Raw genomic sequence first — 25,000 nt, 5'->3', positions numbered from 1 at the left:
GCGCTGTACTGCTGCACCTCCAGTGCAAAATTACTCTGCAAAGAACCAGACAAAGCACATAAGATTGAAATAAAAAATAAGATTGGAAAAGTGAGAGCAGAGGAGAAATGATGATGTATATTTTTTCACCTGTGGACAGTGCAGTTTAAAGTCTTGCACTAAAATCTTCTCGTCGCCGGACAAACAGACGTGTTCCTCTGAGGAAAACCACACTGTGAAATCCTTGAAGCTGATTGGTCGATCTGGGCTTGGACGGTACATGACGTGCGAATCCTCTTCAGACTGAGAACACAGAAGACAAGGTGATAAATGGAAAAAGGAGACTGATTCATATTATTACTTAAGCCTAAAACAATGATAAGGACATTAAACACAAAACACAAGCCTGGTAAAGTTGATCTTCTCACCTGAGAGTGTTGTGTGTCAGTGAGAGACACCACAGTTTGAATGTTGTTTTCTAAAATCATCCTCCAGAAATCCTCCGCCGTTGAGCCAAGAGGAGTCTGACTCACGATGAACTCTCTGCAGTGATGATGGCCCTGTTTTAACACAAAATACAGTTATAATAAAGTAGTAAAACTGTAACTAAACTGTGGTAGAGGCGTTACCATGACGTATGAGGCGTTGATGTAGCCTGTGGTGTTAGTGTCGGAGGCTGTGAGACAAACGCGGGATCTTTCCACTGAAACAATTAACACACGTTTTGAATGTTTTAATCAAATATGCAACAACAAACTACCAGTGACATATTAACACAAGGTTTGCACAAAAACACAAAGATTGTCCAGGTAATGTTTGATTTAAGGTTACGACTTCAACAAATGCATGTGATGACTGGATTCATTTGGCAACGTTCACACTTGCTACATACAATTTGAACTAAATCTGGAAACTAGCCTAGACCAGGACTAAACCAGGACTAGAATCCAAGTCTTCATCAGGACTAATCTAGCCTCAAACCAGAACCGAACAAGTGTGAACGCACCTTTAGTCCAGCAGTACAATTTAAGTCATCCCTGTGTTTAAAAGGTGAACTCTGAAGGGAATCTTGGTACAAATTACAATTTCAATACATAAAAAAAAAAAAATCTCAATTTGATATTTTTCAAAATAGTTTAGCCCTAGTTGAGACATAGTTGTGTAAAATGGGTTAGGACAATGTGACTTGAGTTCTCACCAGGCATGAGCGCTTTGGCTCTGTTCCTCTCTGCATTTCCCTCTTTCAGAGCCGTGCTGTAGTCTGCGTGTTTGGCCTGTCGTTGACTGATCAGCTGCAAAACAAATCCACATTTCACTTCTGTACAAAACAATATACTGTAAAACAGGGAACAGATATGTTAAAATCTTTGAATTACAAAAATCTGTTATGTTTTGAGCAGTTTTGGATTTTAATTTGACTTGTTTTGTGACATTTTTACAGATATATTTTTATTTCAATAACTTTATTTTATGTACATGTAAATGGGGCACATTTGAGCTATGTTAACATTCTTTCAATATACATTTTGTCAAATACAATTTTAAATGCAATTATTATTAGCAATGACTATTATTTCAAGCAACAACAAAAACATTTGATGCAATTTGAACCATTCTCTGGCACGTTTATTTGAAATAAAGCTTTTAAAGAAACACCATGTTGACTTTCTAGAGGTGGAAGGTCACCTGCATGAGTCCATGGGAATAGAAAGTTCTTCCATTCTTCATGGATTTATATATAGTTCTATGCATTTCCATGGAAACAAGCAGGAATAGTCAAGTTTGTGGACAAATAAGGACACAGGTTTTTATACATACAAACAAAACAAAAACATGCTTTTATCTTGTGTATTTTTGGCTAAACCAGAGAAATAATAATAACTGTGAGTCTAACTTGTGATATATATATATATTTTTCTTAAGTGCATAATAGTTTGACAGTCATAGTTTCACCTTGAACTGTTTGTCCATGCGTGTGCGGCCTGACAGCCCTGGGGTCAGCAGCTTTGACACGTAACTGTGCAGGAGGTCAGAGGTCACAGACGTCTCTCGACTCAAAATGGCCTCCACCAGAGCGTCGTGGATGAACACATACTGTTCCTGCACCACACAGATACACATCACATGAAGTACATTTCTGCAGTGTATTTCTGCAGTACATGGAGTAAAGTTATCCTCCTCACCTCGGTCTGGACCAGGAAGTTCCTCTGAGTGCGCACGTGTTTGAGGAAGCCCAGGACGTTGACTGAGCCCTGGTCCTGGATTTGCTGCAGCATACTGTCGATCACCATGTAGGTACCGGTCCTGCCCACTCCGGCACTGAGACAGGACAACAGTGTTTCAAAAGTAAACAGGGTAAACATTTAGATGATGGTACAATAACTAAAAGACCAACATCACTACTAAATATGGAGTCGTTTACCTGCAGTGGACTAAGACAGGGCCCATGTCCTGAGACCGGGACAGAGAGGACGTCCTGATGAAGGACAGCACTGGGAGGGTGTACTCCGGGACCCCCATGTCCGGCCACTGAGTGTAGTGAAAATGCAATACCGTGTGGTCCCCTTTCCTCTGGGACGACTGAGGAGAGGGCTGAGTGAGTAGTGAGCTCAGACACTATTATACCATTTTGAATAGATATGGGATTTACAAAACTGGAACAAAGTTCAACTTATTCACTGTATTTTAGCATTAAAAGGTGCCTATACCTACTTTAGTACTTGGTTCAGTATTTTTGAGATAGTGTGTGTTTTACCTTTGAAGTGTCTCTCACAGAGAGCGTCCTCAGTGTGTAGTAGGCCAGAGTCTTGGTGCTTTTCAGAGAAACCTGGTACGGCCCATAGTCCTCCTCACTGTCCTCGGGCCAGTACTGGTCACATTTGGTCTGAACATACATAATGACCCGTTAGATTTTGTTTACTATAGACCTTGTACTTCTAAAGTAAAGTAGAGACGTACCCTTCCTTTCTCTTTGAGGTTAGTGATCATTATTATGACCCCAATATTTTGCTGCCAGATCATTTTCCAGAAATCCTCTCTGCTGGCTCTGAGAGGGCCCTGAGCGGCGATGTAAGCCCTGCTCCTTTCATAGCCCTGAACACAAAGGAAATGACAGCGTTAGCCATGTTATGTGGACCCACCCAAACACAATGCAACCTGCACACAGAAAAAGCCCACACAGGTTAGATATGAAGCTCCATGCTAACCACTTTGCCATAGAGTGCTGATAACTTTTCACATTTTTCTTTATCATATATTAATTTTTTGAGAAATTACCGATAGTAACCTTCGCAATACTTTTAATTTCAAGCTTAATGTTCTTACCCCGTTGACAGATATTTAGCTTTAAATAAAAGGAAATGTGTTGAAACAAATGCCAAACCATATTAATAATAATAATTTATCTCACATGGATCTTCCTCTTTTGAGTGAGATTAGTTGAACAAATATTTGTATGAGCTGTGCATGAGCTGCTCAGACTTACATCGACAAAGTTAGCGTTGATATAATCTCCACAGCCTTCTTTGTCCAAACTGTTGGAGAGCTTCACTCGGCTGTGGTCATCTGAAGGAAGAAAATACTGTTTCAAGACGCACATATAGTTATATATAAAGATACATCTGTGTAGTGTTGTGACACGTACAGGCCAGGATGTTGATGTAGCGGTTCTTGCTCTTGTTGTCCGGGTGATTGGAGATGTCGGCGGTGATGCCCATGTCCACAGTGCACGCCTGCACCTCCTGGAACCACACACAAAGATTCACTCTTATTTTCACGAATATCAAATACTGTTATGCGTTATGAAGTTGAAGGCTGGAGACACAACCTGTTTCAAAGACTATTATTGATCTCATCATCTCATAGTTCAGTTCTCCTGTTCTAGATCTGTTTTAATCCTGATTTAGTTCTGGTTTGGTTCTTGTCCATCCTGTGATTAGTCATCATAGTTTAGTTCAAGGTTTCTCCTGTTTTAGACCTCCACTTTGTTTTGAGATGTTTCTAAAAGTAAAATACATTATAATGAGTATGAAAATGACAAACATTGATAAAAATTAAAGGTGCACTATGAACCTTTTTGGAAGGGTTTCTGCGACAAGCTTATTTCCACAGAGATTGCTTTGTTTTTTTTAATTATTATTGTTTTTAATTATTATTTTTTGTATTTTGGTGTAAGCAAGGCCACCTCACCACAGATCTGACCTGTCACTTGACCCTCGTGGCGGTACCTGATTGTTCCCATGGATATAGACATTTTTAAGGCTATACTGTGGAACATTCCAGACAAAGCAGTGTCTCCACGGATACAAGCAGATGACTTGACCTCCACCAGAAACATTCAGGCACATTGAAGGCACACGCAGGTTTGAGAACGTGAGAGTGACAGGATTCATTTATGCTACAAACACATAAACAACACAGTATAATCTTACAGAAATGGGCTGGAGGGTCTTACCTCTGAAAACTCAGTGAGAATCTAATTGAGGGAGGTGAGATGCAGACGATGAGGAGGAGGTGGCGGGGGAGGGGGAGGGAGGGAGGAGGCGACACACAAACACAGGTCAGTTCTTCAGGAGAGAAAATGGGCGTCACAAAAACAGGCTGAACATGGACAACATGAGCCGACTACAGTGGGATAGAGTCGGACAATAAAGTAAAGTAAAGCAGAGTTCTCTCATGGATGTAATACTCATGGAACAAAGGGCTAGTAGTTCTGTAATAATAATAATAATGTTTGTATTCTTATGGATCTAAAAAAACGTGTATTTTGTATTGGGAAATGAAAAATATTCGAATTGCAGTCCCTTAAGCCTACAGATGTCATATGTTTGTCTGTTTGTTTGATGTTTGCTGCAGTGGGGATGGAACATAACCTTTTCCATTCGTGCCAATTCACATTTTCCCTCCACAAGATCACAATAAATGTTACTGACACCGTAAGAGTACTGTGCAGTAAAATCAGGTTATCTTTTATTATTATTTCTGTCTGAAGTATATATTTGCCCTGATCAAAACATTATGCCCATAGTGACAATGATGATTTAACTGTACATTTTGTGTACTGTGTATTCCGGACTATAATTCGCATCTTTTTTCATAGTTTTGCCCGGGGTGCGACTTATACTTATATATTTATACTCCGGAGCGACTTATATGTGATATTATTTGTTATTTTCACACTTGCAACAGCATTTCATACTCCAGTGTGACTTATGTATGTTTTTTTCTTCACTATTATGCATTTTTTGGCTGGTGCAACTTATAGTCTGGAAAATACGGTACATAGTAAGCCTATTTTAATTTTTTATCCTATAGTAGATTTAAATTGTTTCCCTTCCCTTTTTTTGATTTTATATAGGTTGTTTTATCATTGTTCATTGTTTTATGTTGCATCGAATCACTAAAGCAAGTTCCTATGTTTGTGAATTCTGTTCAATGGCAATGACAATACACTTTTCTGATTCTGATGTTTATCTTGTACTTGTACTATCTAGACTACACATGCTGTTGTACAAGAGTAAAGCCCTGCCATATACAGAGGTTAGTGACACACAGTATGAAGCGTCACTGTTGTGGTGGTTTATATGCGAGCGAACAACTCAAATCAATCAATATAAACGATTGATTGAACCAAACAGTCGTGGTCGGCTTAAACACCTGACGAAAACGACTTACCTCAAACTCTTTGGAGAAGGTGTTTGTGGCGTGGAGATCGAGGACGTGTTTCACAAACTGTTTCACCGTCAGCGGCTCATGTCCATCTGCAACGGAGAGGACGTTACTATGGAAATGATATGTAACTATGTAATTATGTAGCTATGTAACTATTGCAGATAAGATCATAACACAGTATCATGCAGTTTAGAGTTACCTGTGGCCAGCAGCAGAGGAGTGCAGGGAGCAGACACCACTTTGGGAGACGCACTGTCATCTGGATAGAAATCTGCCGTCTGGAAACAATTTCTATGAAGCGGAGATATCAGAATGTAAGTGAGGAGCAGAGAGTGGTAAAGAGGACAAACAGGACTAAGTAACTAAGAAAAACTTTAAAAAAAACTAAAGTAATAACTAAAAGTATTTATTGTTTCATTTGTTTGCATTGTGATTTTAATGCATGTTTTCTTAAATTAATTTGTGTTAAAATTGTGCTTTGCAAAAAAAAAACCCTGCCTTGACTAAAATAGAGGTAAAATATTGTGGCTTAAATAATTACTCAAGTTAAAGTAAAAAAAAGAAAATGCTTTGAGAAACTTTTCTGACTTTAAATCGCATTTCTATATTTTCTTTCCCATTGATGCAAGTATTAGACTGCATACGTATGATTGTGTGGATTTTGTTCAGCCAATATACCATAGAATTTAAACGAGTAGCAAATATGTTTTCATGCAGCTAAAATCTGGAACGGTCTTCCTGAAGATATGAGACAGGCTTTTACTCTGACAATGTTCAAATCTAAGCTAAAACAGTTTTGTTTAGCTGTGCTTATGACTGAAAGGATTTCTCTTTGCACTCTTCTCTTTTCTGTTTGTGATTTCATTAGTTTAGACAATCAGTTGGACTGAATTAAAAAGGATTTAAAAAGGAGTTGGACTCCGAAAACACGTTACCCTTTGTGGCTAGGTGTTTTTTTTTATTTTTGTTTAGTTAATCTTATTGTATTTCCATTTCTGTAATTTCTTTGTGATTTTAATGCATTTTTCCTTCTGTGTCAAGCACTTTGAATTGCCTTGTGAATGAAAAAATGCTCTACAAATAAACTTGCCTTGCCTATGTACCGGTAAGTATGTCTTTTGTCAATATAAAGCTATTGGCACGTAATGACTTACTTTTAGTGGGAAGAATAACTGCACATTTTACTCAGTACTCATTGACTACAAGTGAAAGACGTGTGATAAAACTACTATTTATCAAAAAAGCCACTGCAGTGGAGTCCTCTTGTGTGGAGAGTGTGTTTGACATGCTGTTTCCATGGTGAATACCTCCAGTAGATGAGGATCCCGAGCAGCACCAGCAGACACAGGATGGTCAGAGTAGAGACCACGGCTAAAGGGACCACCGTCCTCTTCTCCGCGTCCACGGCGACCAAACCCACTCTGGACTCATGGCTGCTGTTACTGCCCTCTGGTGGACAGGTACAGTATGAGAGGACAAGTTTTCAAACAATGACCGCCCTGCACAAGATGATGGTCAACAAACAGCTTCAGTGACATGCATTTATGTTCAACATTTCTGGTGATGGAAGTCAGTGGTCCTCAAACTTCTTATGCCAAGTTAAAACTCATTTGTTTTTCCAAGAACCAGATCTAAACCAGGTCTAAGCTTTGAGCCGTGCGTTTATTAATAGCCAAACTAAAACCTAACTCTTGCACCTTTAGATGTTGGTGGTAGATAATGGTGCAACCCACTTTAAAACTACGACAATTCTCTGTCGACATAGCAAAAAAGCAATTTAAATCAAAATATCATATCTTATGAATGGGTGCAGAGGTAAGAATATCTACATCAATTTATGGCCTCAAAATACAATTTAGTTCCCACATAATGGAATTTCTACCCACAAATGAGCTAAATTGTTCCCTTGAATTAGTTAGATTGTTCCCTTTTGTTCTCATTAAGCTTCCATTCAAGAATTCTCCTTTGTTATTGGTATTTAGAGCCACCGTGGAAGTGCACTGCCACCTTCAGGCTTCAGGGATGTTTTCAAAAATAAATAATTTTATAGAACAATAACTCAATATTAATTATTAACATTAATATTAAATAGTCAAGATTTCTTGATCTGAATAGTATAGATGTGTAACACGCTGAAGTATATTTTGCATATATCTGCATATCTATGGATTTTGTATGCCGAGTAGATAGATACAATATGCTACTGTACCTACATTTGATAAACTTGGCTTCTTTGTGGGAAAGAATTAGGTCAATTGTCGGCACGAATTAGGGGAAAAAAATCCATTATGTGGGAACTAAATAGTCATTTGAAACCACATCTTTCTTTCCTTCTTTCTTCCTTACCCACGTCACCAGGGGGTTCAGCAGAAAAGTCCTCACAAAAACTTTCAGATCAGGAGGAAACTGTCTGAAATCCATGAATAGATTGTATTCACATTCTGAAATTCGATGCAGGACATGAACCAGATTTCCCTCTCGACGCACATTATATCGTCGTATCTAATCTCCAAAAAGTGAATCCACAAAGGCTGAAGCTGGTCATTTCTATGAGTGACCCCAGAACCTGCTTTATCATTTATTTGCCCTTCCCCCCACTCAGCAGAACACATTTCAAGACTGTTATGGTCATACCTGTCCCTGTGGCTGCTCTCTCCTCTGAAGCCTCTGTGAGTTTGAGCAAAGGCACGAGTCGCCCCGGCAACTGTGAGACCAAACCGGGGTCCGACTGCACCGCGCCCCCCGAACGCCCCTCAGAAACCACCTCTTCCTCTACCAAACGCGCCTGCGCCTCAATGTCCCCCACTGAGCTACCATTTGTGCGATACTTTACTATTTCTCCTGCTTTCTCTGGATCTTCCCAATCAAAACTCACATCAGCGCTTGCTTCTTGAGTACCATTTGTAATATTCTGACTTTCTGTAACATTTAGCAAATCTCCCGAGCCGCTAACATCTGCAGACCAGTTAGAAATCCCACTTGCAGATCCTTCATTGTCATTATTCGCCACTTCAGTATCTTCTTTTGTTGTGTTGGCATTATTTAGCATTTTCACAGATGGCCTAAGTAAACGTTCACTGTCAGCCGTGTCTGCTGCTTTAGATTCTCGACTTGTGACATCTCCAGACCCGCTGCCTTGCACAGATGAGCCAAATTCTTGAAATGCATCATAAAATTGCTTGGAATCTATCAACGATTTCAGTGCATTCAACTTCTGGTTTTCTCCTAGCTTTACTTCATCGTCAAAACCTGCTAGTACGTTTAAAAAAGCGCTTCCTTCCATTCCGTAGTCCAGTGCAGTGGATTCTTGTAAAGCTGTTGAAGATATGGGACGGGAAGCTTTTAAGAAGATGGTGTTGGACATAGTTGGACTTTCATTGACCTCATAGAAACCAGATGAAAAGAGGAAACCGCTGCCGTAATCGTTAAAGGAAGGATTGGCTTCAGTTGCTGCTCTTTCTTGAGTCTCCGGGTTTTGAGATTGGATTGACACTGTCGAAGAGTCAGAAGGCTGTTCCGTAATAGCGACTGTGTTGACTGCAAAACAAGTCAAGAGTTTAGAGCCAATTCTCGTGGGAAATATTGAAATTGGAGTAGGTGATTCGAAGAAGGAAGAACTTGAATCAAAAAAAGTGATTGATACTTGGCAAGAATAACAGAGTTCCCACAGTCGCTCGTGAACAATTTCCTCTGAATAATAAACACTACGGGCCAGGAGCACATTTATAATCTTTTATATCAAATTAAGTCCACAGTAAAATGACATATGGACTGAAGAAAACATAAAATGAACCAAGAACACTAAAACGTCACAATCAGATTAAAGTCTGATGTTTGAAGGGAAAATATAAATAAATAATACAAATGCTGGCTTATCAGATATATTAACGGGTTTCAGTTTCCTACAAACAATGTTGGGGAAAAAACTGAATACTGAATACCTGCGTGAAAATGTATTTTGTAACTTATTCTGTTACTACTAGTCTAATCCGTGTATTGTATTCTGAATGCTTTCATAAAGAGTGCATTATATTATCATGCCTATACTTATTGTTGGTACATGTATTCAGTCACTTCCCAACCCTGCATTTGCTAATTTCTATGGCTATTACTGTCCTATCGCAGAAAGAATGAATATTTAGGTTTAGTTTTAAATATTCTTTCAAAATATACTTTATTTTACACACATTTCTTCTCCATAACTTGTGGGAACACTGTCAAAGAAGACCAGACACATCCACCACCAGAGGGCGCTCCACAGACAGAGAAAAGCGGCCAGAAGACACACGAAGAGAAAAATACAGCCCAGAGTGGGTTTAAGTGGATTCTGCAGAGCCTCAGAAGAATGACCTCATGTTGAGAAGCACGAGCCGCATTTTCACTCTCTCTCTCTCTCTCTCTCTATATATATATATGTATTTGTTTTGAATCAGAGAAATACACAGGCTTCTCCATTATATAAAAGCAAAGACCAGAAGCACCAGAGCCGCTGCAGCAGACAGTCGTTAGGCATCAGAGGACAGAGAGCAGGCCACAATCATGTCCTGCTGTTTAAACTCCACATGCACAGGCTGAGACGTGAAAAGGGCTCATACACAATGTACGATTCACACTAAAGGCTGGATTCAATAACAGAGGCAGCATTGATATGAGTGCTCAATCTGCCCAAATCTACACACTTTACACTGCTAATTCAAGAATATCCTTAAATTGCACATGAAAGGCTGGACTACACATCCTTTAAAACATTGTGAACGGGATTATATTTAAGATTTTACGATATTTGTTCCTATTTTCCCCAGTTTCATAATAAAGTTCATAATTGTACTTCCTGGACATGAGCAGCAGCCAATGATATAACATAAGAAGAGCTCATTCCATTACGGTTACCTGGCAACCATATTGTAACGTCAAAGTCCCTTCATATTCTATGAAATAAAAGTTTAAAGTTTCTAATAGAGCTATCACAGCAATTATTATTTCAATTAGTTAAGTAATTGTTTTTATTCTATCTTTGGAAATGAGAATGAAGGTGAAATAAATGCTAACCTCTTGAAATATAATGTTGATATAGAATCTATTTAATTCTAAAAAATTATATATTTAAAAAAAGAATCTCAATTCTAAACAACTCTAATAACTAATTATACATAATCTTCTTAATAAATAAAAGTGACTGTCATTGTGATACAGTTTGTTTCTGTTTCTGATCTGGACAAACATTGAATTTGTCCAGAAACACATTTAATATGACGTCACTGAGTCAGTTTATGAACATACTCAGTGACAAATAATGCAATACTGAAGCAGAATACTGTGTAGGAGCCCTTTTTGGAAGCCCCTCCACCAAAGCAGCTCTATTTAGCATAGATCTGGTATAAAGATGACTGACCTGTGTATATGGACTGTGTGGTGTGCATGAGGACTCGCAGCAGAGATGAGGAAGTGAAGGGTTTGTAGACCGAATGGACCAAAGCGTGACTGAGTGTGGTCTCTCGGTCAGGGATCCACTCAGAGCCGGCGGACTCTGTAAAACACAACACTAAATCATGTTCGGACCCAAACCAGGTCTAAACTTGGTCTTAATTATGAAGCCCCAAGAGCACAATATAAAACATGTTGAGTGTGTTCATACTTGCACACACCACATCAAAATTGGACTAAACCTGGAACTAAAGCTGGTCTAAGCCAATATTAAGGACACATTCACACTTGCTCTGGTTTGGTCCTGGTTTGAGCTCAGTTTAGTCCTAATGTAGACCTGGTTTAGCCCTGATCTCATTATTACTCCCAATCTGGAAGTAGTTTGTGTGAACGCAGCCTAAACCAGGACTAATAGAACCAAACCAAGTCTACATTAGGTCTAAACTGGGCTCAAACAAGACTGTGTTAGTCTCTGTCTACTTAATGTAACAGTCCATGAGACAACAGTGGTGCAGCGGGTGCAGCGGGTGCAGCGGGTGCAGTGGGTGCAGTGCACGCGGTGTAATTGTGTCTCTGTGTGTCTGCCCTACATTAAGGGATTTGCCAAAAGATTAAAGGAGACATATTATGCTTTTTTTTTTTTTAAGTAGATCACCATTTTACATTTTGTTCACATAAGCTGCAATATTGATCTAAAACGGCTTAATAATAGAAACGGTTTTATTGTTCCTGTCCAAAACTGCAGAACTGATAAGCCCCTCTTAAAAGGTACATTGTACTGTAACAAGCAGCAGATTGTAGTCTACATGTTTTCATTTTTAAAAAGTGTCTACTTGAGTCTGAATGTTTTAATCACAGCTAAGTACAGGGATGTGGGAAGGGATAGGGGGAAGGTGAAAACAGGAATTTTTTAAGCACTCGAGCCTCAGTTGCAGGACAATATAGGATTCCTCAAACATCTATTGATCAATGAAAATACAACATTGATGATGAAGAGGAAACGCCTGTAACAAGGTTAAAAGCTCACATAAGTTGATTTGGCATAATGAGTCTGTTCCTCGACATTGAGCAAATGTAGTCAGAAACACAAAATGTTGATAGCATTTAGAGAACTGCTGTGATGGCTAAAACTCTAATTTGTCTTGACATCTAAAATGACCAGTCAGTGGGGCAGCGTTTAAAATCCTAATTTGACAGACGGAGGATAATATATCGTGACATTTTGACTCACAGAAACTGGAGAGGCCAATGACAGACAATTTGTCACCATCAAAACTAAACTGGCCTCAGAGGAATTGCATTAACGGTTATGTGACAAGCATCATTATGCAAAGCTGTCATATATTCAGTACGGACATTTACAAGCAAATATTATAATATACACTGACACGATTGCACCACAAGGAGCATTTAGCCTATAAACCTATGTTAAATTAGTGTGAAAACATAGGAGCTGTGATCAGTGTCATCACAAAAGGAAAGTGATAATTACAGACAAAAAAGGAAACTTTAGCGACATGAACATTTGAGCTGATTTAAGAGGTGTAATTCCTTTTTGTTTTACACAGATTGAAATAAAAACGAGCAATGCGCTAACAAATTTCTAATAAAATAAAATAAATACATTTATAGTGGCAACATAGTTCTTCTTTTCAGTATAATTAGTGTATATGAGCTAGAACAAATCTCTAATTTGTATGTTATATTAAGATATTATAACAACAAGGCAAATAAGACAGCGGCATGTATAATGTATGCTTTGATAATAGACTGAAAAATGAGAGAAGACTCAAACATGTCTGACCTGTAGCAGTAGTGACCGGAGCTGAGGTGGTTTCAGGTTTGGTGAAGTGCACAGCGTCGTTATGAAACACATGGGTGACCTGGGCCTCCTCTGAGAGCTGAGTGAAGTCTTCAGCTGCAGAGTCCATGTCTGGAGGCTGGAGACAAGACACAGACCAATATGTGAACTAACGGATCACTATAGTCACAATGAGACCATTACCACAGCAGGCACATCATGTTATTGAATGTGATTTATGGAGTCTGTTAGACCATGGTGCTGTTCTTTATGTTAATGCAACAATAAAATGCCTTTCATCTTTCTGTGTGGTTTATCACTGTGCATTAAGGATTGTGACAGGTTGTCTTACAGGTCACAGGTCACAGACTGTGAGCAGTGTGCCAGGCCTGAGTGCTCTGAGTGTTCAGAGTTTACCCATTGGATGTCCTTGAGTGTTCCTTCCTTTTCATGCTTCCTTTAACAGAGCGCTAAAAGCCACTACACCCTGTGTTTATCGTTATCGTTTGTTTGTCCCGTGAGTACGAGCAGATTTGGGAAAGAACACTTTTTAAATGCTGCTCCCACAGAGTTTAAATGTAGTCCTGCAGTGATTTACTGCAGTTTAGAGTAAATGTCTTTGTAATTTAGCACTTCACTTGGCCAGGGTTGCCCATGGAAGAGAGATTTCTATCTCGTGGAGTTTTAAAACATGTATAATAAGATAATGCACAAGTAGTCCAAACGGATCCCTCTCAGATCTCTCTTTAGATTTAGAAATAAGTCTCCAGGTGCTGCATTGATGAGTTTCCCTCAGGACCTGAGCTAACCCAAGTGTAAACAAGGGATGATTAATAGACAATTTTCCATGTGGGAAAATAAAGTGTATTTTAACGATTACCACTATGTTAAAGAGATGCTTTTTTGTTGTTGTTAGTTGGTAATAAACTATAACATAAATAGATAATTATTTTACATTTTGGTCATGTAGACGGCTGCATTGCTCTAAAACAACTTTGTAAGAGAAACAAGTCTTCCTAATCAAAATTACAAAACTGATAAATAGTATAGTTAAACAATCCGCAAATGAGGAGGGAAAACAATTATGAAATGGTTAAAAACTCAAAAACTCGAGTGCCGGTGTGACCTCTTTGAAGCTAGGGTCACACATATAATACACAATATGTTAATAATAATAATAATACACAACCTAAATCCTCATATACCTGGGACACAGCCAGTGATGTCTCTTCTGTGATTGGTTTCCTGCTGTTCGGGCTCTGAGCTGTAGTTCTGGGCACAGGAAACAGAAAGCCCGGCTGCTCTGTGGGCTCCAGGATCCATATGGCCCCATTTCCCCCAAACCCTGGATCTAAACCTGGACCAAAGCCCACAGGGACCCTCTCCGGCTCCTCTATGGAGTTCAGGCCCTGGTCTCTGGACTTAATTGGCTTGGACCTCTTCACACTCTGGTCCAGTTTGGACTTGGGTGCTACAGCCGGACCAGGTCTGGGCAGGTTCTGGTAGACCTTGGTCTGCTCCACTGGGACTTCCTCTACTGGACTGTGGTCTTCTGGGGACAAGTTCAACTGGTTTTGTGTCTTTGGCTTCTCCCAGTTTGGTTTAAATAAGACCTAGGGAACAACGTAAAAGTGTTTAGTTTGTTATTATTATTTATAGTATTTAGTATACAACCATATACTTTTAATCAAGTATATAAACATATAACATGTTTTGTTTAATTATTTGTAAACCGTTGTTGTAGTAGTAGTAGTAGTAGTAGTAGTAGTAGTAGTAGTAGTAGTAGTAGTAGTAGCAGGGCAAAAATAGCACATAGCAAATATATAGTAGTGGAAATGCCCTGTAATTAGTAGTTGCAGAAACAGAATTTGATATTACTGGTAGAATAGATGTAGACATAGTAGCATATATACTTTTATTTAGGTCATATGCTTGGTATTATTATTGCAGTAACACAATCTCTTAACATTTAACAATCTAATGGTTTTGCAGGTTTCCCTAAACCTTCCTGTGTTCATAATAATGATAATTCACAGAAGGAAGAAATGACTGTAGATTCATGAACAAATATAATGACATTGTCTTCTTTTAGTAAAATATTCCTTTCACAAGCTTTTTATTCAGAGCACTGTGACAGGCAGGTTCAATTATTACCAGCGATTTGCATCTCGTTCTTTGGTGAAATTACTTCTGGCTGCAGCTTTTCTAAATGGCACATGAACAGAACAGCCTTTCTTTGTGTAACACGTCTGACTCACTCATGCCATTTCAATGTGAAATACCTTTTATATTTTTTAGTTAGTTCTAATAAATCTACTTTATTGTCCTTTTGACCACATTATCTACATGAACAACCAAGACAAAGGCAAAGCTCTAATCCCAAATCTGAAAAACAAAAGGAATTAATTAAGAAACATAAATAATTGTACCTCTGTGTTGAGGACTGTGTCCGGTGAGACAGTGTCAGTGTCTGAATCAGTCTCTGAAGGGAACAGAAAAATGTACAGAATGGTATAAATGGTCATTAAACAGTAATACAGCACTTTTAACTTCACACTATTCACACACAGTCTGTGTGCATCGAGCCATAGACACCTTTGGGTTATTGTTGGATTCACTACTATTACTTGTATTTTAATTTTTTATTGTCTTTTATTGTGATGAACTGATGTGAAGCACTGTGGGTTGCATGGAGTGTGTTTTATTAATACACTTTCCTTGCCTGGCATGCTCTTTCATAAGAAAAAAAAAATCTAATCTTTTAATTTAGTTTAATACAGTCAATATAACCAACGTTCTAATTTTGCACACCTTCAACACAGCAAATCCAATGTTCTCTTGTAAATACTGCATACAGTACATGTCTTGAACCTACCCGCTTCTTCCTGGGGCATGTCCACGATGATCTGGTCGCTCCACCTCCCTCTGAGCCCGTTGGTGCAGACAGACACCACCTGCACCACATAACTACTGTTGGACAAGAGGTTGGAGATGATCGCACCCTGAAAAGTACAACACAGGGTGAATTCAGTCATTATCTGCTTTGATAATGTACATTTATAACATTTGTTTATTTATTTAAGCAGGAAAGTCCCACTGAGATGTTTTTAGTGGTAAGGGAGACTGGAGTCCCCAGAGGAAACCTACACAGACACAGGGAGAACATGCAAACTCCACACAGAAAGGCGAAGGGTGAAGCGAGCGTGCTAACCGCTGCGCTAACATGCCACCATTAGAAAAATCTTGCAAATAGTGTGGGTAATAGCTTAAAAATTATAATGTAATACAAATTAGTAATGAAAATACTTATCACTACTTAAAAAAGTTGTGAAAGAAGGGGGGAACCCATAAGCTTTGATGAAGAAACAACATTGTTAAAAGTCATTTGAGCACCTTTTATCTGTGCCATACTTTGCTTTCCAGCTCGCTCTATTCATATTTTTCAGCTACGCAGCCTTTTGACGACTCCGCCATTCAAAAGATAGAATATTTTCTTTTCAGTTCAGTTAATTTGGACGAACCGTGCTCTCTGTTAAAGTGAATAGTCTTCCTCTGACAATAGGAGGACGTTCATCACTTTCCACTTGCACCGTAAACTGTGGATGAATAAAAACCAGGTCTGAGAGCACTTTTATTGTCCTGTGTCCTGTGTCGTTTGATGTTTGCACTGTTTTGTCTTCCATGTAAACCTGCCTTGGGACTACAATAGAACCCCACAGTGTCCTCACCACGTCCTGGTCCCCATCGGTCCTGTACTCCTGCCTCTGCTCCGGCCCCTGCAGCCTCTGATACGTGACCATGTACCAGTCGATGGAGGTGTCGTAGACCACCCTGGGCCTCTCCCACATCACCACCAGAGTCGTGTCGTTCTGAGCGTCCGCCTGCACGTTCTGCGGCTCGGAGCTGCAGGCTGCAACGGGGAGACAAGGGTCGATATGATGAGGGGCCCCGTGATTTTCAAGGCACAGGTCGAGGATTAGAGTGGATTTAGGGATTTTGCTCCATTCTGTTACGCAAAAGTCAAGATACAACCCCCAGATATGAGCTTGAATTACAATACCATATTATTAAACGGAAGGATTTTTCAATAATGACGGAAACTTGCAGATTTCTAAGGCTGCGACCAATTACAATCAAATACAAAGTAATAAATGTATGTGTTAAAGAGAAAAAAATTTGATTTCTGTGGGAAATTCAAACCCAGTTCTACTTTATAACATTTTGAGTTATATTGCTAACAAGCTTCATGCTGACAGTGAATCTTTTAGTACTAAATATGTTAAAAATAAATAAAAATAAACTCTGAATTGCTGATTATGTAATTTATACACAAAAAATATGAATGAAAAACAGGCAATACAGTCTGGATGCAGTGTTTGAAATGATTAATTAGTCTGAGGATTGCCAGTTTCTTGGTCAATATGTATTAAATTCCATGTTGTCATACTTGGAGTGAGGACCTCTTCGACCCCGGTGTAGGAGGCGAACACTTGTCCCATGAACTGCTGCTGCGCTCTGAAGTTGTTCTGGAGGTAATCGGTGAGAATGACATATCCAGACTGCTCCAGGGTCAGCACCTCACAAAACACCTCCAGCTTTGGGACAGACGCAGAGCAGGAAAAAACATAAACATTTACTGCTTTTAAGGGTCAGCTTAAAACCTTTTTATTTAGTCAAGCCTTTTAAATGCACTTGTTTTACGGACTGATTTTACTGTATATTGTTGTATATGTATTGTTCACTGTAAGTTTTTTGTGTTTTTATTGTTTTATTCTGTGTTTTGTGAAGCACTTTGTGACCTGTGTCTGTGAATGGTGCTATATAAATAAAATTTACTTACTTACTTACTTACTAAACACAAATTACACGTACGGGACAAGTATTGAACTATACCATGTAGTGAATGTATCGTGACAACAGTTGTAACCAGAATGACGCGGAAAAGCAGTGAAAGTACTTTTCAGGAGGAATGAATTACAACTTTTGGATGCATATAGTGCGTGTGTGTGAGTGTTTTTGTTTTTTCAGATCAAAGCGAGTTGAAAGCGAGTTCAGAGTAAGTTCAAAAGTCCTGGGAAACCTCTTGATTTCAACCTCTGCTGATGCAATCTGAATAATCTGAGGACGGATGAGGTACGAGGGAGTCGTCAGATCCCAAAGCAGAATGGATTAGGCTTTCTTTGAACTGAATATTAAGTTACTATACATGAACTGGGTCATTTCTAAAAGAGGTTCATGTTATACAATTTTTATTGCCGGTATTATTTTGTCTTTTGTTTCACTGGTTGCCTGACATATGTCGATTGTCATATTTATTCCATATGTTCCAGTGATTGTGACACATGTTGGTCTTCAAATTGACAGTGAAGGTGATTTTTGTTTCTGTTTAATAAATGTCTATAGTTATTTGAGCCCAGTTCTTAATAGTTGGCTCATTCTGTGTCATCCATTTCTTTGTGATTGCCTTTTATGTTGCTGCCAAAAGTACATTCCAAACATTGATGTTTCCATTGTCATAGGAAATGCGTAGTTTTAAAGTAAGTAAAAGTAAGTAAAATTAAAGCCGCAAGCGGCATCCAACGGCCCTCGCGGGCCGCCGGCCTTCCGACTCTGCTCTGCATTTTACAGAGATGGCGCTAACGCAATTATCTAAGAACTAAGACAGCGACACATTGGACATGTGGACAACCAGTGCAAATGAACACAAATGTCGGTCAAATATGCAGCTCCAGCGCACAGAGACCGTGACACTTGGAATAAAAATATGGATAACTTTTGATGCTCCGCTTGTGTAGATTATTTTTCCCAAATATGAGCTTGATCGAGCTATTGCCCACAGAGGAGTTCATTAAAGTGTGAAGCATAAATGTGAACATTTCAAGGATTTGGCGTTTTTCCCATTTGTGACAGTATATTTGCAGCTCCACGGCACAGAGACCGTAGCACTTAAAATCAAAATATGGATAACTTTTGATGCCCCATTTGTGTAGATGATTTCCCCAAATATGAGCTTGATCGGGCAATCGGCCTAGGAGGAGTTGGTGAAAGTGTGAAGCGTGAAAATGTGGTCATTTTAGAGATTTCGCTGTTTTCCCATTTCTGACATATATTTGCGGGTCCGCCACACAGAGACCGTAGCACTTAGAATCAAAATATGGGTAAGTTTTGATGCCCCGCTTGTGTAGATGATATTCCCCAAATATGAGCTTGATCGGACAATCGCCCTAGGAGGAGTTTGTTAAAGTGTGAAGTGTAAAAATGTAGTGATTTGAGCGATTCTACGATTTTCCCATAAGGATAACATGGGATGTTTCTGTCAACGCTACGGTTACGCCGTACAAAATATGACTTTGGCTCTCATACTTGTATGATCAGGATGGCAAATTAGAATTTAGTGCAAAATGTCATGTCATTTGGAAAAACTCTATTGTTTATAGGCCACTCTGAAGGCCAAATAGTCAGAATTCTGGGAAACGTTTGCGGCTCCGTCGCACAGAGACCGTAAAAGTTATCCTTAAAATTTGGATAACTTTAGATGCCCCACTTGTCTAGAGGACGTACACCGATTTTGAGGTTGGTGGGCAAAACGCACTAGGAGGAGTTCGTTGAAGTGTAAAACATAAAAATGTGGTAATTTGAGAGATTTGGTGGTTTTCCCATAGGGATAACATGGGAGGTTTCTGTCATCGCTACGACTACGCCGTAAAAATTTAGGCATTTTTGTGATTGGCTTTTGTGATCGGGACGGCAAAATAGAATTTTGGGTAAAGTTTAGACAATTTTGGTAAAACTAATTTTTGACCTTCAATGTTAATTTAAAGGTCACTCTGTAGGGGGCGCTATCGCGGCCATTTCAATTTTGTCAGCCTAAACTGGTCCAAACTAGAAAGTTTAACAACTGATTCAAATTTGGTCCTAATCGGACTGGTTTTGATCAAATGGGAGCAATTTTTAGATCTGCAATATTCCAAAATAAGTTGTCCAACTTTGCGGCTGCGCCGCACACAGACCGTTAAAGGTATCTCAAAAAATTGAATAACTTTAGATGCCCCACTTGTCCAGAGGACGTCCGCCGATTTTGAAGTCGGTGGGCAAAACGCCCTAGGAGGAGTTCGTCAAAGTTTGACGTGAACAAAATGACTAACACAGCGTATTTTCATTTTCAAAGGAAGATGGCGGCCATAGGGTAAGTCTGGGGGCGTGGCCACAATGATTTTTTTTTTTTGTCCTCACGAGAGGAATGCGTGTCCCGAATTTCGTAGCTTTACGACAAAGTTGACCTCGGGGCGTCTCCCATAGGCGCAATGTATTTTGACTTTTGTCGGTGGCGCTGTCGCGCCATTTTTTAACGAAAAAAAAAATGGCCCAGAAAAAACAAAATTTTTCGCCGATTTTGAATTTTGGGCAAAGTTTGGTGAGTTTTTGAGCATGTTCAGGGGGTCAAATTAGAGTTCAAAGCGCTGAAGAAGAACAAGAAAAATAATAATTAAAGCCGCAAGCGGCATCCAACGGCCCTCGCGGGCCGCCGGCCTTCCGACTCTGCGCTTTTGACTTGATAAAGATGGCGCCCTTATTGTGTCTTGAATAAAAAAAGAACTTGACAGACGGCGACACATTGGACATGGCCAATCCAGTGCAAATGAACACAAGTGTCAGTCAAATTTGCTGCGCCGCCGCACAGAGACCGTAGCACTTGGAATAAAAATATGGATACCTTTTGATGCCCCGCTTGTGTAGATGATTTTTCCCAAAGTAAAGCTTGATCGAGCTATTGCCCACGGAGGAGTTTGTTAAAGTGTGAAGCGTAAATGTGAACATTTCAAGGATTTGGCGTTTTTCCCATTTGTGACAGTATATTTGCAGCTCCACGGCACAGAGACCGTACCACTTAAAATCAAAATATGGATAACTTTTGATGCCCCGTTTGTGTAGATGATTTTCCCCAAATATGAGCTTGATCGGGCAATCGGCCTAGGAGGAGTTCGTTAAAGTTAGAAGCGTAAAAATGTGGTGATTTTAGAGATTTCGCTGTTTTCCCATTTCTGACATATATTTGCGGGTCCGCCACACAGAGACCGTAGCACTTAGAATCCAAATATGGGTAAGTTTTGATGCCCCATTTGTGTAGATGATTTCCCCAAATATGAACTTGATCGAACAATCGCCCTAGGAGGAGTTTGTTAAAGTGTGAAGCGTAAAAATGTGGTGATTTGAGCGATTCTACGATTTTCCCATAAGGATAACATGGGATGTTTCTGTCAACGCTACGGTTACGCCGTACAAAATATGACTTTGGCTCTCATACTTTTATGATCAGGATGGCAAATTAGAATTTTGTTCAAAATATCATGTCATTTGGAAAAACTCTATTGTTTATAGGCCACTCTGAAGGCCAAATAGTCAGAATTCTGGGAAACGTTTGCGGCTCCGTCGCACAAAGACCGTAAAAGTTATCCTTAAAATTTGGATAACTTTAGATACACCACTTGTCTAGAGGACGTACACCGATTTTGAGGTTGGTGGGCAAAACGCACTAGGAGGACTTCGTTAAAGTGTAAAACATAAAAATGTGGTAATTTGAGAGATTTTGTGGTTTTCCCATAGGGATAACATGGGAGGTTTCTGTCATCGCTACGACTACGGCGTAAAAATTTAGGCATTTTTGTGATTGGCTTTTGTGATCGGGACGGCAAAATAGAATTTTGGGTAAAGTTTAGACAATTTTGGTAAAACTAATTTTTGACCTTCAATGTTAATTTAAAGGTCACTCTGTAGGGGGCGCTATCACTGCCATTTCAATTTTGTCAGCCTAAACTGGTCCAAACTAGAAAGTTTAACAACTGATTCAAATTTGGTCCTAATCGGACTGGTTTTGATCAAATGGGAGCAATTTTTAGACCTGCAATATTCCAAAATAAGTTGTCCAACTTTGCGGCTGCGCCGCACACAGACCGTAAAAGGTATCTCAAAAAATTGAATAACTTTAGATGCCCCACTTGTCCAGAGGACGTACGCCGATTTTGAAGTCGGTGGGCAAAACGCCCTAGGAGGAGTTCGTCAAAGTTTGACGTAAACAAAATGGCTAACTCAGCTTGTTTTCATTTTCAAAGGAAGATGGCGGCCATAGGGTAAGTTTGGGGGCGTGGCCACAATGTTTTTTTTTGTTTATCCTCACGAGAGGAATGCGTGTCCCGAATTTCGTAGCTTTACGCCAAAGTTGACCTCGGGGCGTCTCCCATAGGCGCAATGTATTTTGACTTTTGTCGGTGGCGCTGTCGCGCCATTTTTTAACGAAAAAAAAAATGGCCCAGAAAAAATAAAATTTTTCACCGATTCTGAATTTTGGGCAAAGTTTGGTGAGTTTTTGAGCATGTTCAGGGGGTCAAATTAGAGATCAAAGCGCTGAAGAAGAACAAGAAAAATAATAATAATAATATTTTTAGCAAAAACAATATAGCCGTTTTTACTATAACAACAAATGATACATCGTTTGAAAGCTCTAAGCCTTCCCGATGCCGCCATGGGGTGGAATTATCATTACGAGCGCTTACGCGCTCGTCACTCCCTATTCCGTCGGGATGCCCCGCCCACTCCCCATAGACTTCCATTGATTTGAGCAGATACAAGCATGGCCCATGCCTGCGGCATGGATTCTCGCATACGGGACGATGCCAGGAGGGTTTTTGGAGGAATGCAGCGCTTCGCGCTGCTGTTGTCAACAATTAGTGAATGGGCTACGCCCATTCACTAATTTTTGACTATTTCTGTCATAGCAGGAGTAAGTATGCATGATCCATGCCTTCGGCATGGGCTAGTTCACTGTACTTGCCAGGGGCGACGGGGTACCAAACATGCGGGCTGCGCCCGCATGTTTGGTCAGACAGTTGCAACGCTGCCTTCGGCAGCGTTGCGGGAGCAATAGGCCCTCCCCCTGCTGGGGCTCGGGCCTAATAATAATAATATTTTTAGCAAAAACAATATAGCCGTTTTTACTATAACAACAAATGATACATCGTTTGAAAGCTCTAAGCCTTCCCGATGCCGCCATGGGGTGGAATTATCATTACGAGCGCTTACGCGCTCGTCACTCCCTATTCCGTCGGGATGCCCCGCCCACTCCCCATAGACTTCCATTGATTTGAGCAGATACAAGCATGGCCCATGCCTGCGGCATGGATTCTCGCATACGGGACGATGCCAGGAGGGTTTTTGGAGGAATGCAGCGCTTCGCGCTGCTGTTGTCAACAATTAGTGAATGGGCTACGCCCATTCACTAATTGTTGACTATTTCTGTCATAGCAGGAGTAAGTATGCATGATCCATGCCTTCGGCATGGGCTAGTTCACTGTACTTGCCAGGGGCGACGGGGCACCAAACATGCGGGCTGCGCCCGCATGTTTGGTAAGACAGTTGCAACGCTGCCTTCGGCAGCGTTGCGGGAGCAATAGGCCCTCCGCCCTGCTGGGGCTCGGGCCTAATAATTTGTAGTGCTTTATTCATCTCCAGACGAGTGACATTACATCACTTTAAAGCTCGAGGTGTTTCACAAATACAAGAGCACGACAAGTTTGGCTCAACATTTGATTGGCTAATATCAGCTGAAACATTGCTTTTGTCTTGGGACTGACCTGTGTCTCCGAGATGGGAACTGTGTGCTTGAATATGACCCACTCCACGGTCTCGGAGCAGGGCGGGGCTGTGAGGGACCCGTTATAGATGTAATATTTTTCTGTGCTGTTGGGGAGGAGGGCACGCAGGGCAAACGGTGCGATGGCCTCTGTTTTACCTGAAAAAAAAAAAAAAAAAAAAAAATGAATATGAATAAATCAGAATGCATGTTTAAAGGTCCCATAACATGCAAAATCAACTTTTCAGAGCTTTTAACCTTCTTACATTGCTATTTGTGCTTCATATATGTACCCGGAGTGTTTTTTTGATTGATTCCCGCAGTGTTTAGCTATAGTACAGACTATCTCCTTTCCGCGAATCTCCAAACTGACGGGGGGTGTCTACAAGACCGCGTCATACCCACATACCCATCACCCCCCCCCCCCCCCTCTCCACCCGCCTCCCCCTCCCCCCTCTCCACCCGCCTCCCCCTCGCCTCCCGCCCCCTTCCCCCCGGCTCCGCGCTGCTTGTGTCTCCCGTACAAGTCCGGAGTTTTTCTGCTTCGATTTACGACGAAACACGGCTCAAAGAGGCCCAAAATGTCATTAATGATATCGCACTCTTTACTATTATCACAATAGTGAAGGGGTTTATGTGGCAGTTGATGCAGCAACCGGGAAAATAAACGAAGAGAAGTTCTATCCGATACGAAAAACCAGGAAATAAGAGCGCGATGGACATAAGACTTTTATATATAGATCTATAGATATATCTGTTCTGCGCACGCTGTAGAATAAACACCAGATTTATTTAGTCTCAAAGTAGTGTTGATCTGAAGTTCTATCGTTTCTCACTCACTGGCGCGGAGCTGCGCATCGCGGAGCAGACAGCTGTGGGGCAAACACTACGTCACGGGTGGGCGGGGCACACACGCGCTCTGAGACTACGTCACGGGTTGGGCGGGGCACACACGCGCTCTGAGACTACGTCACGGGTTGGGCGGGGGAGCCAGATCGCTCTTTGCAAGGGTGGGGGCGAATATCAAACCAAGCCGTCTGCATTTCCGGGTTGGTGAGGGGGTCCAAGGTCTGGGTGATATTTCTTAACTATTATGTTAAGGGTGTTGCACAACCCTTATTATTATCAAATATACACTTAGGATAGACTACGAAACGTGAAAAAAAGCATGTTATGGCACCTTTAATATAGTACACAAGAAAGCAAACCAAATGTATAATAGAAGCAAAACATGTAGTAGACGAAATAGAAATGAAACAATTGGCAATTTGCTGCTGTTGCGTTCAGCTATATATACAGTTATTATCGTGCAATTAAGATAAGATAAGATAAGATATTCCTTTATTATTTTAACTTTACTCAGTTGGCTTCAATGTGACTGATTCCAGAACCAGTGTGATGTGTGAGTTTGTGTAAGATAAGATACGATAAGATAGACTTTATTTGTCCACACATGGGGTAATGTCGGTGTTGAAAGCCAAGTAGATACAGAAGAAAAA

General features: G+C 40.3%; 1 protein-coding gene across 2 annotated transcripts in view; it reads right to left on the bottom strand.

Annotated features, from left to right (window-relative positions):
• The window catches only part of ptprz1b (protein tyrosine phosphatase receptor type Z1b), a 73,782-nt gene that overhangs the window by 1,482 nt on the left and 47,300 nt on the right, over positions 1 to 25,000 (bottom strand). The window contains exons 7-30 of one of the 2 annotated variants that reach the window (XM_072454956.1): positions 23,503 to 23,660; positions 17,322 to 17,469; positions 16,603 to 16,784; positions 15,750 to 15,876; positions 15,304 to 15,356; positions 14,080 to 14,487; positions 12,878 to 13,013; positions 11,042 to 11,176; positions 6,957 to 7,098; positions 5,849 to 5,940; positions 5,653 to 5,738; positions 4,433 to 4,453; positions 3,623 to 3,719; positions 3,464 to 3,543; positions 2,938 to 3,072; positions 2,735 to 2,863; positions 2,402 to 2,559; positions 2,163 to 2,298; positions 1,933 to 2,079; positions 1,178 to 1,271; positions 609 to 682; positions 408 to 539; positions 130 to 282; positions 1 to 35 (exon numbers count right to left, since the gene is read on the bottom strand). The exon at positions 1 to 35 is cut by the window's left edge and continues 108 nt beyond it. In XM_072454956.1, the coding sequence (XP_072311057.1) occupies positions 1 to 35; positions 130 to 282; positions 408 to 539; positions 609 to 682; positions 1,178 to 1,271; positions 1,933 to 2,079; positions 2,163 to 2,298; positions 2,402 to 2,559; positions 2,735 to 2,863; positions 2,938 to 3,072; positions 3,464 to 3,543; positions 3,623 to 3,719; positions 4,433 to 4,453; positions 5,653 to 5,738; positions 5,849 to 5,940; positions 6,957 to 7,098; positions 11,042 to 11,176; positions 12,878 to 13,013; positions 14,080 to 14,487; positions 15,304 to 15,356; positions 15,750 to 15,876; positions 16,603 to 16,784; positions 17,322 to 17,469; positions 23,503 to 23,660 (3,058 nt within the window). The remainder of the gene's footprint in view (positions 36 to 129; positions 283 to 407; positions 540 to 608; positions 683 to 1,177; positions 1,272 to 1,932; positions 2,080 to 2,162; positions 2,299 to 2,401; positions 2,560 to 2,734; positions 2,864 to 2,937; positions 3,073 to 3,463; positions 3,544 to 3,622; positions 3,720 to 4,432; positions 4,454 to 5,652; positions 5,739 to 5,848; positions 5,941 to 6,956; positions 7,099 to 11,041; positions 11,177 to 12,877; positions 13,014 to 14,079; positions 14,488 to 15,303; positions 15,357 to 15,749; positions 15,877 to 16,602; positions 16,785 to 17,321; positions 17,470 to 23,502; positions 23,661 to 25,000) is intronic. The other variant, XM_072454957.1, reaches the window with a different exon arrangement.

This window comes from Eucyclogobius newberryi, unplaced genomic scaffold (assembly GCF_026437365.1).
Source record: "Eucyclogobius newberryi isolate DKJ021-1_F unplaced genomic scaffold, fEucNew1.0.hap1 SCAF_2, whole genome shotgun sequence".
Classification (NCBI taxonomy): Eukaryota; Metazoa; Chordata; class Actinopteri; order Gobiiformes; family Gobiidae; genus Eucyclogobius; species Eucyclogobius newberryi.
Note: the sequence above shows the minus strand (reverse complement) of the source record. Positions and strands in the feature narration are given on the sequence as shown.